The sequence below is a fragment of the Anolis carolinensis genome, chromosome 6, assembly GCF_035594765.1.
Source record: "Anolis carolinensis isolate JA03-04 chromosome 6, rAnoCar3.1.pri, whole genome shotgun sequence".
NCBI classification, from domain to species: Eukaryota; Metazoa; Chordata; class Lepidosauria; order Squamata; family Dactyloidae; genus Anolis; species Anolis carolinensis.
The window spans coordinates 106,434,993-106,448,311 of NC_085846.1; the positions used below are offsets into that span (position 1 = coordinate 106,434,993).

Sequence of the window (13,319 nt, forward strand, 5' to 3'; positions counted from 1 at the left end):
TTTCCCCAGGAAGCTGATGCTACATTACATTTGGCTTTACCCAAGAAGTAATATATAGGTTATTTTTCATGGAGATAATTCTATAGCTATCATAACAAAGGGGTTCCTTAAGTTTTTCTAACTTCCTTCTAAAGCCATCTGATGTAGAGGACTATAATTATTTCTTTCCAGGAAGCAACACTGTATCAGTGCTGGAAACCTTCCAGGGACTGGCAGGCCATGGCCAAGGGACTAGTACTTGTCCAAGGACCACCCTTTGAGAAGTACTGATCTAGATCACTGGCCATAATGTAGATCCTGTTATAGCAAATCCACAGTTTAGATATGTACTCTGTGACAAAGTACTTCCTTTGGTCTATCCTGAATTTTTCCCCATTCAACTTGAATGAATGCCTTTCAAGTATCATGAGAAGAAACATTATTTCTCTATCAGTTTCTCCAGAAATATTCTTATTAGTCTTCTGGAGTTTTGCCCATTTGTTTTGTAGTTTGTTTTATTTTTTGAATTTAAAAAAAAACAGTGAAGAGTGGAAATTATCAATGCTCACAAGTGAAGGTTTTCATTTCACAAAATATTGATGAAATTTGTTTCTCCTGCTATTGAGTTTAGATTTCACTATGGCATCAATAATATTGGTGAGTTTACATTTTTCGTTCCTTTTCAAACAGGTACCAGCAGTGCAGAAGTGAAGGAGAACCGGAATATAGGCAATTTAGAAGACCATCCCATTACCTCCAATGAAAGGTCAAGGGTAGGAGCATCCAGGATCAAAAGGAAGCGGCCTCTGGAGGAAGGCAACAGTGGCCATTTCTGCAAACTCCAACTCATCTGGAAGAAAGTCTCGTGGTCAGTAACGCCAAAGAATGCTCTGGTCCAGCTTCATGAACTTAAACCAGGCTTACAATACAAAATGGTTTCCCAAACAGGCCCAGTCCATGCTCCAGTGTTTGCAGTCGCTGTGGAAGTAAATGGACTTACATTTGAAGGCACTGGACCAACAAAAAAGAAGGCCAAAATGAGAGCGGCAGAACTGGCCCTCAAGTCTTTCATTCAGTTCCCTAATGCATGCCAAGCTCACTTTGCCATGGGGAATTGTTTCAACCCTTCCACAGACTTTACATCAGATCAGGCAGACTTTCCAGACACTCTGTTCAAGGAGTTTGAACCGTCTACGCACAGTAAAGACTTCTCAGTCTACAACCCAGTTAATAATGAACTGCTTTCTACGGCTTATCGGCACGGAAGGCTATTCTGCCACACGTTGGACTTATCGGGCCACACTAAGCAAAACAAGCGCACCGCTGAGAGTGAAAAGAACCCAGTGGTGTTACTCAATGAGTTGCGTTCAGGACTGAGGTACGTCTGCCTTTCGGAGACTGTGGAGAAGCAGCACATCAAGAGTTTTGTGATGGCTGTGAGAGTGGATGGGAGAACATTTGAAGGCTCGGGACGTAGCAAGAAGCTGGCTAAAGGTCAAGCAGCACAGGCTGCACTGCAGGCCCTCTTTAACATTCGGCTGCCCAGTCGCATTCCCAGCAGGAGTAAATGTAATCATTTGCCACAGGTGAGAGCTCTAAGCTGGCCACCACCAAGCTGAAGGAATTTTTTTTCAGATTAATGTGATTTGTTGTGTCTTAGCTGCAAGCTGTGTCTTTATCAGAACACCTTCCTCATAGTATAGCGTGCTACACTTCAGCAAAAGCCATTTCCTTTACAGATACTGTACTTCCCTTATTTCATCACTAAGAGCCATTATATTGATTTCTTTCCAAAAGAGGCAGCTGAGAACAAACATATAAAGAAAAGTTTGTCATCCACATGTAGTGAATGCAAAGATGTCTAAGGACCTCATCACGTTGAGGCCAGAATTCTGTGGGGTCCACTGTGGGGAACCCATACCCCACATCACCCGCCTTGCCCCTCACCCCATCCCATTTTCTAAGTCTCCCGTGTTGCCGAAGCAGCCTCTTACCACACTTGGACTTCAGTTGAGGCACGGAGCCCTGTCGGAAGTAGACTGACATCGTGTGGTGGGAGTCAACGGGCTCCGTGCCTCAACTGAAGTCCAAGTGTCATAGGACAGGCAATTTTGCCCATTGAATGAGGTCATAAGTCAGAATACATCTGCTTTTAAAGGAGAAACAATAAGTAACAAGTGGTGGAATGTCTTTATTGCTTTTTCTTATTGCTTTGAAACAATCCATGGTTCACAATATGTGTTTTTTATTTCTCCCAGTATCTTCTCTCTGGACAATTCTGCTTCTTTCAAAGCTTAAAGGTTCTCAAACATATGACTGAGAGATGAAGAAATACTTGTTTGGTGTCTTGCTGCTTATTGTGCTCATTTAGACAAACTGTGGGAGCACTCAGCCCTCCAGAAATGGTTGAATTTCAGTTTCTGAAAGCCTAGCTAGCATTGCCAATAATGAGGAATGCTAAGAGTTGTATTTCCATAAGAGCTAGAAGGCTGAGCAGTCCCCACTCCTGATGGAGACCTAAGCATATAAGAAAGGGGAAATGTTTTGGTTCCACAATCATAGAGAATTCCAAGCTAAAGAATTTTCTGTCCTCACATCTGGATAATATTCTTAAGTTTCAAGGAATTGGATGTTTTCCAAAATAATGATTCAAAAGGAGTCATTATTTGAATGATGTACGTATATACATTTATTAGCCCTGCATTTTGTTGTTGGCATTAGACCATAGAGTCATCTTGATGTGGGTTGGAGTACTGATGCCCTCTTGCTCACAGTGCCTTCTCTCAATTTTCCAACTTTCTCCAGGTTATCTAAGTAAGTACATGAGCTTTTTATCTGAGGTCTTCATTTGTTTTCAGGTTCTTATTGATTGCTGTTGGCACTCATTGCTTACTACATATCTAGAGGGAAACTAGAATTCATACTTCCGAGAGAATACCTTCCAAACCATGATTACAATTGTTGTTGCTTGTGGTAATTTTGATGGTGGTCATTCTGGCATCTCCAGTCAGCTCACCTTCACCTAATATGATGTTAAGGCACAGCTTTTTCTTCTTTTTTAATCTTATTCTCAAATCATTGAAGCAGTTGGGCTGCCTTAGAGTTCAGTCGCCTTTATAAGTTTTCCCCCCTTTCACTGTGTTGTGCATGTCATGGAATTACATGTTTGTGTACTGCCAGTGTATCTCGTAATAAATAAGTTATGCTTCTTCATACTGTTTTATTCTTGCTACAGAGATCAAAGCTTGTGAAGCAAATGTGTGGAGTTGAACAGGGAAATGAAACATGTTCCACACATAGACTTTTCAAACAGTTTTGAAAACAGCATGGATGAACTAATCATTTTCACTAACTCCCACATTTCAATTTTTTTAAATCTCAAGTTCTATCAATTTTTAAAGAAATGTGGATGTATTTTACAGATTTAATTGTCAAACATCTCCAATTGCTTTAATCCCATCAAAGTGTTCATTTCAGCCCCCACAAAGGAACAGGAAAAAGCAACAAGTAAATTCTGCTTATTATTACATGCAAAAGTAGCCCCAGTGGTTTTGTGTCAATGGAGCAGTGTGTCTGCTTTAGTTTTCAGTCTGAACTTTAATATACTATGAAAAGAACTATTCATTGTGCCCTCACTGATCGCAAAAGTCATTGTGATTTATAATGCATTATTTCTGGATTATACAGACCCAAGGAAGGAGGTGGTGCACAGTACTACTAGGTCCTTCTTTGTTTAGGAAGCTAAATCCAGTCTCTGGTTCTCAGTAGTTCTTAGAAGCTGACTGTATGGGTAAAACTCTATGCAATGATTAAGACAAAGTTCTACAGATGAAGTTAATTAATTCTAGAGATCCAATTTGTAAAGGCTTATTTAAATTCCAAAGAAGAGTTGTGAAAAGGTGGTTAAGGTGGAGGGAGTAAAATTGGAGATTCTCTAATTAAACCTTCCTCTTGATATATCCTGAAAGCAGTTTCAGTCATTCATACAGAAAGATATTTTTTTCAGCTAGATTGCAAAACAGTATGGGTCATCCTAGGCAATCCATAGAATGAGTGTGAGGAATAGATGAAATCAGTGGAGAAAACATTTTTTTTAAAAAAAATCTGAAGACTCAAGAGAAAGGTTAGGAAAAAAGCAACTGAGAGGAAGAGATGAACTTAGCCAATAATCAAAGTGATAAGCTTGCTTTAGGACAGCTGGGAGACATCAGCCAATAGCACCTGGCAATAATGAAGCAAGACTACAACCCAAATCAATGGATTGAAATTACAACAAAGAATATGCCACAGAAACATTAGGAAGAACCCCTTTGCTGTAATAATTGTTTAACATCTTCATGCATAATTGTCTGAGTCTCGTGGTAAGAGTTATATAGGATCATTGCCAAACCTGCCTGTGTACCTTGTTATCTTTCATATGTTATGCCAGGCTTATAATGAATCAGTGATAGAAGTGCTCACTATGCTCTTACCTGTTGTGCCAGCTCCACTGGCTACCAGTTTGCTACCAAGCACAAGTGGCTTTGGTCTATAATGCCCTGAATGGCCGTGGCCCAACGTACCTGTCCGAACGCATCTCCCTCTATGAACCATCACAGAGGTTAAGATCTTCTAGGGAGGCTCTGCTCTCAGTCCCACCACCTTCGCAGGTGCGATTGGTGGGAACAAGAGACAGGGCCTACTCAGTGGTGGCCCCTTTACTGTGGAACCCCCTCTCTAGTGGGATTAGATCAGCCCCTTCCCTCCTCTCATTTCGCAAACAAATGAAAACTGGCAGCATGCCAGCAGCACACTAGGGATCCGTCCTTACAGTGTGGCAGCAACATGTGAAGAGAGCATTTGGCCCAGCATAATTATCTGTGTAATACAGTTGGAATTGGCTTTGGATTTATGAATATGATTATCGGATTATCTGGCATTGGACCTAATAGATCCAATGCAATTTCGTCTAATGTTTATATATGTTGTTTTAAATTGTTGTTTAATCGCTTTTAACTGTTGTTGTTCAGGCATGGAATAATGCCACTCGTGTAAGCCGCCCTGAGTCCCCTTTGGGGTGAGAAAGGTGGAATATAAATGTTGCAAATAAATAAATAAATAACCTGAAAGTAAACCCCATTAGTCTTAATCTAGGTTATTCCAGAATAGATTTGTCTAGGACTGCACTGTCAGTCACCCTTTTAAGAAATCCCACTCCCATTCTATAGAGCTGCGCTAAGCTAGAGATTTGTATTTGGTGAATTTTAATTAAAAGAAACATACATTCTAGTTTCCATTAACCAGGATGTAAAAATTAAGCAATCCCAGAGCTCTATAAAGAAATCAATGAAACTGTTCCTTTGTTTGTTAATGTGCTTCTATCACCAGTAATTAAACCTTTTTCATTTTCAAAGTGTGAGGCTTAAACTGCTGACTCTGTAAAATATGTCAGAGTTTACAACCTATTCTAGCAATTTCATATGAATGAGGGAGGTTCAAACCATATGTTAAACTCCATACTGAAATACTTTCATCATTTATACCGGAAAAGGCAGTAGATCTCTGTGTGTATTGTTGGCACCGTACAATAGCCTCTAAAAACACTGTTTGTTGTACTGATTTGTGGGAGATTGTCATTAATAAGCAGTACAAGGGAAGTCTGCAACGAAACACTGCAGCCTGGAGTGCTATTTGCCGAGCAAGCATTCATCCTGTATATTCCATTTCATTGCTCTATAAAGATCTTTACATGTGCCATGTCCTTTCTTATGAAAACTTCTTCCTCCAAATGAAAGTAGACCTTTGACTCCTTGACAATGTGTTTTGCTTCATGATACTCAACAGAGACAGCAGCCTTGCCTTTCTTTGATTGGTATTTATTATTTTCAGATAGTATATAAATCTATGCTTTAGCATAGAAAAAATGTTCATTATATAAATGAATCAGAATCACATTATTGGAAATAAAATTACATGACACAAAATTCAAGAGACATGACTATCTTAGATTTCAACACAAGTGCTCTGAAGTTGTGGTCATACTAAACCAAGTTTCATGCGGAGGGAAGTGGGTGTCGACGCTTCCTCCCATCGGATGGGCAAGAAGGTGATGTGGGTGATGAAAGCTAATGGGGAATGGTTTCCCCTGCTGCCCACTACGTTTGCCACACTGTCTGGGGAAACCCCCTGTTATTGCCCACAAATTGGACCTCAATGTGATGAGGTCCTCAGTTTGTTTGAGTGGGGAATATTTTGCTTTAAACACTGTTAGGTTTACACAGGACCATCCTAAGATATTTCCCTGCCTGTGGAAGGGCAGCAATTGGTACCCCCACCATCTAGGGATGCATCTACACTGTGGAATTAATTCAATTTGACACCATGCTAATTCCCATGGCTCAATGCTATAGAGTTGTGGATCTTGTCATTTGATGAGGCATCAGCATTAAGACCATGTAAAATTACAAATCCCTTGATTCCATTGCATTGAGCCATGGCAGTTAAAGTGTATCAAACTGCCTTAATTTTACAATGTAGATGCACCGTATGTCAAGGAACTATGTTGCATCCTAGACCAATCAAGTTGTTTTGGCACCGTAAGTTAAAAAATATTCCAAAGGCATAGAGGTCAAGAAGCCATGGAGGTCAAGAAGCCTGGGAACAGCAAGGGAAACCGTGGGGCAACGACCAGTTTCGTTCCCTTACCATGGTTGTTCGTGGGCTGCCTCCCCACGATGTTTCCCTGGCTTCATCAATGAGTGGACTGGTAGTTACCTGTCCCCTCAGGCTCTCTCTTCACACAATGCTGGCACACTATAAAGACGGAGCCCAGTGGCACCCTGCCAGATGTAGCCCTGCATCATGTGGCTCCATGGGAATCTATCCCGGCAGCATGCCAACAGCACACTAGGTAATAAGTACTTCTCTGTTCTCATAGCAGTGAAATTGCAGCCATAATAAATACAATAACTAACAGTTTGTAATTCCTAAATACACTCAAAACCTGCTGCTTGAGGTGAGCTGCCTTATTATGCCTAATGGTGAGGTCTGATTTCTTCATTTTAAAATACTGTTGTGTTATTACAAAGACAGTGAGACTCACTAAGGCTGCTGACAATGTTGCTGCTGGTTACTTATTTCCACCAGCCTCTCTTCTCTTCTCCTGGGAGCCAATGGTAAGGATTTGTCCACTGACTGGGCAGTGAATTATGACTGCTCTGAGGCATTATCATGAGAGAGGTTTGTTCAGGAACATTATATCTCCTGCAAAGGAGTGAGGCTATTTATTAGATGAAAGCTCAGCGTCTCAGGCCAGAGTCATCATCTCATAAAGATGCCTTTTAAAGCAGCCACTTTCCAACCATCAGAGACTCCTCTATTGCTTTTGTCCAGCTCGGCAAGAAAGTGCGAGCCACGCTTCAACATCCTGCCAGCCCTCATTAAAAGCTGCCACTTCCTCTTGGACTCAGATCCACCAAGTGTTTATGAGGCTTCATTATGATCTGCTTTTGCCCTGGCTAAGAACATCCTGTCCCTCCAAGCAGGACCGTTATGACGCAAACCTGTAGTGTGAATGCGCCTCTCTCTGGCTGGGTCCCGAGTGGAACTCCGCTGCTTGAACTAGGCAGCTTGCTGGCATCCGTCCCCAAATTGCATTCTCTATTTACTGCTGGTATTCAGTTCACATTGAGGAAGCTTTAAATTTATTCTAACAGCCTTTCCTCTCCAGAATGCCACAGCAGCAGGTCGATATGGAGCGACTGCTGAGTTTTGACTCCCTCTTGTGGCACACCTGACGAATCTTACAGGATACTTTTCCACCCGTTTGCAGGAAGAAAGGCAAAAAAAAAAAGGTTGTAAAAGAAACGATAGCAGAACGCTAGGAGTGTTTAAATAGCTAGCCAGGGAAGTGTGCCAGTGTCTCTCTTTGGTTCTTCACTGTCATGTACAGCAGTTAATAAAGGGCCTTTGAATTCCACCTAGTTTCTGAAGACTCTCTTTGTTGGCCCTTCCAAAGCACTTTCATGTATTGCATTCAAGTTAGACTAACATGTAAGAAAGACAGAAAATCCAACTACATTATTATATAAAAGCAGGGCTGACCTGTGAACTGCATGTGGCCCATTTTTCCTGTCCCTGTGCCAACCTGCTTCCCCCTAAAAATGGGAAAGGAAGTAAATTTTCACTACTGGACAGAAATACCAGAATGGAAACTAATTTAATGGCTGTATCAAAGACAGAATTCCAGCAGATATTGGTTCTTTCCTGGATGCAGGGCAAGCAACACCTGCTGAAATTCCCTCTTCTACACAACCATTAAAGGTACAAAGATCTTATCCAGTTTTCACTTTATCAACTTTACTACTAGAAGATGCAATTAACAAGTAGTTTTGAATTAGTGTAAAGCACAAGGATTTTCCGTACTTTGCATTAATAAAACAGAAATGAAACTGAAAATAGATGCCCAGCCACATCCAATGTGAACTGAATATATAGATTTTGGATTAGCACAGAAGACTGCCTCAAAGGTGGTGAACTTTGCATATTTTAAAATCATAGAGTTGGAAGGAACCATAAGCATCATCTAGTTTTGTCCTCTGCCATGCATGAACACAAAACTAAAACACTCCTTTAAAATGTCCATCCACCTTCTACTGAAAGATAGAGACTCTACTAACTTCTGAGTCAGTCTATTACCCTGGACCTCAACAGAAAGCCCAGGCCAAGCATCCTGCTTTTCCGGGCTTCTGCAAGGAAGAAGGAAGCAGTGAGGTGAATCTGTTGCCCATGCACAGCTCCCTCTCCGTGATGCTTTTCCCATCACATTGGGAAAGTGTTGCCCTCTTGGGGAGACCCAGTGCTGGCATCATTGGAGCCAACACATCATGGGAAGCCTCCCATGTTGGGGTGGAAGCGTCCAGCAATGTTTTCACCCTGATTGTGAGTGGGACAGAGGCCGGATGTCACATAATGTCATGTGATGTCCATTGTCAGTCTCCGTTTCCCAGATGAGGTGAAAGCATCCTACGATGCTAAAATTATCCTGTCTGATGAGGTAGATGGTCAAATAGCCATAAAAAAGGTTCTTCCTAACTTTAGGTGGAATGTCCTTTCTTGACATCAAAATTTTTCAGTTTTCATTCTAATCTCTGGCGCAGCAGGAAACAAGCTCACCCCATCTTCTACTTGTCATCCCATCTGATATTTAAGAATGGTTATCAGGTTATCTCTCAGACCTCATCACATTTACCCTTTCCCCATCCTAGGATGCTTCCAGGATGCTGCGAAGATGCAGCCTGCTGGAGCCTATTATATGACACAGAGCTACTTCTGGCAGGGCTCTGTCCTGGAAGCGTCCTAGGATGGAGCCCTGAGAACATGGGAATGTGTCCAAACAAGAGGCAAGGAGAACATGGGAGGCTTCCTGTGTTCTCTTTTCCAGCAAAGTGTGGAGGGAAGCCAGGAGGTGACACTTTCCCCCATGTGATATGGGGAAAACAGCCACACACAGGGTGACAGTTTTCCTCACTGCCCATCAGATTTGCCGTGCTGCCTGACGAATCCCCCCACTGTTACCTTCTTTTTGGACTTCAATGTGATGAGGTCCTCAGTCTTCTGTTCTCCAACTAGTAGCATCACTAGGGTTGGTGTCACCCAGTGTGGTAAATCATATTCTCACCCCCATAGACCTCCTCCCATACCATATCAAACCACAATATTGTAGCTAAAATGCAACAGGAGGAGTAGAAACAGAGCAGAACCAACCTGCAAGAGACCATTCTCGCCATTCATGGGAGGAGCACCATTTAGTGGGTTCCAAGTCTCTGAAACCATGACTGAACCTATTGAGGTTCAAGGCTATGACAATCCCCTGGATCCTCTCTAGTTTTCTACATTACTTCTTGCAAAAAGCAATTGCTTCCTTTCTTTCTGATACAGTAACTACTGAGGAATATTTGTGCCCTCTGAATTTGAAAATAGATTTGAAAGTAGATTTATTTTTAAAATCCATAAATCAAATGCCAGTGCTCCAATGGGGTCATAAAGATATAATAGAGAAAATGAATATGAGGTGATTCTGGAAATTAGTAAATTAAAGATAGTATGTATCTTAAAAAGCGGAGACTATTGTAAACATCATTTTTAAATGTGCATGTGCATTTCTCAAACGGATGGATTAATAAATAGGTAAATATGATGGTGCAGTAACATTATATCATTTCCTTGACTCATTTTTTTAAAAAGAGCGAGAATGACAAAACTAAGTTCATACATTCGCCTCTCTAAATTTGGTGCCTTCATTTTTTCAAAAAAGTTAGGGCATTTCAGTAAAATATCTTTCAGATTTACTTATCTTTGATGTTACTGTTTTGAAATCTTCTCTAATGTGGAATGGGGAAAAAATAGAAAAGGTTGTACATTCAATCTTTTAAAAAAAAAGCCTTATACATGCTTCCCTGCAGCTTCTTTTTGAAGCAGCTATGGATTGACGATCTGCGTAGGCTAAGACATAATAGCCAATCTCTTTTCATGTTTTGGAAAAGCCAGGAAACAAGGCGGACTATAAAGCAGAGCACCATCGTGAGTGAAGCAATGCCTGAGGGAGCGCGGTTATTAAAATAAGTCAGAATGAAGCAGGAGCATTGCCAGCGTACAAATGTGGTGCCCAGCTATCAGAGATGACCTACCTGAATAAAAGGGATCAATTAAGTAAGCATGCAATAGTGACAGGTTCACTAGATAAAACAGCAATGGCACCAGATTGATCAGCAAAGAAGAAAGGAAACATTGCAAAGGCGAGACACAGGGAGGCTTCTTGTCTGCCTTTGACTGAAATTGATCTGAGTAAATTAAACACTTGTTCTGCTGTGCTCAGACTTATTGGAGGAATTCAAAGATACTGTTGATGTTGGAAGGTGGAATGCTCTATAGGTTTTTTATTTGGTTTTAGGAGTTTGGAAAAGCTATTGCTTTGGACTATACTTCCCAGAATCCTGCTGCCATCATGGTACCTGGCTACAATAGCATGTGGATTCTGGAAGATGAAATTTCTGGGCTGTAAATCAAATTCATAGTTCTAGGAATACAGACATTGGAACAGATATAGCAATGAATGAAAGATGGGAATTTTGTTTAATGAAACCTGGACATATTTTCCCTGATTATGTCCATGTACTCTAAATATGAAGGCTTGTGAGGAACCCCAGAAGCTCCTCAGTGGAAATTTCAATGCCTGCAAAGAGATGGATGCTGTGATATCTGAAATACTCTGTGCAATATAAGAGGGCCCTGAAAGAATTCAAGGTTTCTGGGATAGTTCTGTGCCTCATGTTTTGCCATGGCTACATCTGAAGATAGTTGTGGAACCATACTGGGCTAAGGTGGCACAAGAGCTGAAGCTGAACTATCAGCACTCACGTCTTCAGCCATTCAGAGCCAATCAAGCATTACTCAGGCAGTTGGCCCATTGTGATACTTTCTTCCTACTATATAAAAAGGTTCAGTTCTGGTACCAACCAATGCAATACATGGGCCCAGGCCCTGCTTCAGTTCCAGTTAAATAAATTTACTTTAACTAGCTGAAAGTTACAACCAACATATGGCATTGATTTCAGCACTAAAGATAACTGACTTTTTCTGGAGTGAACCTTCCCGTCTCTACTTTGCAACTGTTCAACTTTATCGCCTTTTGGTTTGTTATAGCTGCTTCTGGAATGATTACTTTGGCTGATCTATTCCTTGCTATGCGTCAAATCTATTCTTCCAAGATTCTGTGGCAGATTCAAAATACAGCTTGGGCTATACGTTGGAATGAGTTCCACAACATTTGCTCTGATTACGTTAAGCTTTCTTCTGTGTTTTCCTAGTTGCCAAACAACTTGCTCTTTTACGGTTTCCTCTCTGACTGTACACTCTCCTTACGTGAGCAGTGCGTGTAGCTGCAAAAGTGAAATCAATAGAACAGAGATGTACAACACCTGTATCACAAAGGTTACTGCAGTTGGAAAATAGCTGATGAAGGCTGGATGTAATGAGCTGGAACATCGTGAAAGTAATTCCTAGCAGCACTAAAGACAATCATATAACTTTGTCTGACATAGGTAATCCTCTGTAGACTATGAAAGTATAGTCAAGGAGAGCGCTTTTCTGGAAGAGAATTTCGTGTTCTATAAAGTTGCCATGAGGTATGGGAATATCTTTTCAGTGAGGAATAGCTCATGCTTCATAGGAGGTAGAACTTTTACAAAGTCACAAAGGTCTTCCGAGTCTATTGAAACATAAAATAGACTGTGCATACTAGGGAAGGTGAAATATCTTGGACTCACTTTTGCTGAGTTTCTTTCAATTCCACCTTCCATTTCTCCTCATCCTTGTTTTGTATTGAGTTGTGAAATATTTTCTTGCCATACTGAACTTTTATGGGCTTTTATTGCAATTTTTACTTATTGCATTTATTTGTATAATGTATCTAATCTATACACTTGACTAAAACATATGTTTTCCCAATCATGTTCAGTTTAGTCATTCTCACTTTAAACTACGTGTATTGTTTGTGTACATTTTGTTTCTTCTAAGTCTGCAAATGTGTCAATTCCCAAAGCAAGATGCACGTTTTTACACACCTCTTGGTTTTCTATCGCAACTACGTGCATACAGCATGCACCTTGTGTATATGTCTGGGTGACTCCCATGAGATTCAGTTACAAGTGAATTAATTAGCTAAATATATAATGTCAAGAAGGCAGGCACCACATGGTCCATCCCTTATCCAAAATTCTGAAACGGAAATGCTCCAAATTCTGAAAATGCCCACATGGATGAGTGAGATAATGAGACCTTAGCTTTCTGGTGGCTCAAAGTTTCATGCACAATTTTATTTTAAAATACTGTAAAATTATCTTCAGGTGATGTGTATAAAGTGTATATGGAACAAAAATGAATTTTGTGTTTAATGTGCGTCCTATAGGATAGGAGCCCCCAGTGGCGCAGTGGGTTAAACCCTTGTGCTGGCAGGACTGATGACTTGAAAATTGGATTGTTAACCTAAAGGTTGCCAGTGTAAATCCAACCCAGGGAGAGCGGAAATGAGCTCTCTCTATCAGCTCCAACTCCACACGGGGACATGAGAGAAGCCTCCCACAAGGATGGTAAAAACATCAAAACATCCGGGCGTCCCCTGAATAACATCTGCAAGGACGGCCAATTCTCTCACATCAGAAGTAACCTGCAATTTCTCAGGTAGCTCCTGACACATACAAAAAAACCAAGATATTTTATAATTTAACTATATGCAAATACACATATTTCGACATCCCAAACACTGTTCCCAACCATAATGTATAATGAATACTGAACCTATA

At 40.9% G+C, this 13,319-nt stretch overlaps 1 protein-coding gene across 2 annotated transcripts in view; it reads left to right on the forward strand.

Moving 5' to 3' along the window:
- The window catches only part of adarb2 (adenosine deaminase RNA specific B2 (inactive)), a 396,595-nt gene that overhangs the window by 256,321 nt on the left and 126,955 nt on the right, over positions 1-13,319 (forward strand). For both annotated transcript variants that reach the window (XM_062984187.1, XM_008112320.3), the window contains one exon: positions 670-1,565. In XM_062984187.1, the coding sequence (XP_062840257.1) occupies positions 670-1,565 (896 nt within the window). The remainder of the gene's footprint in view (positions 1-669; positions 1,566-13,319) is intronic.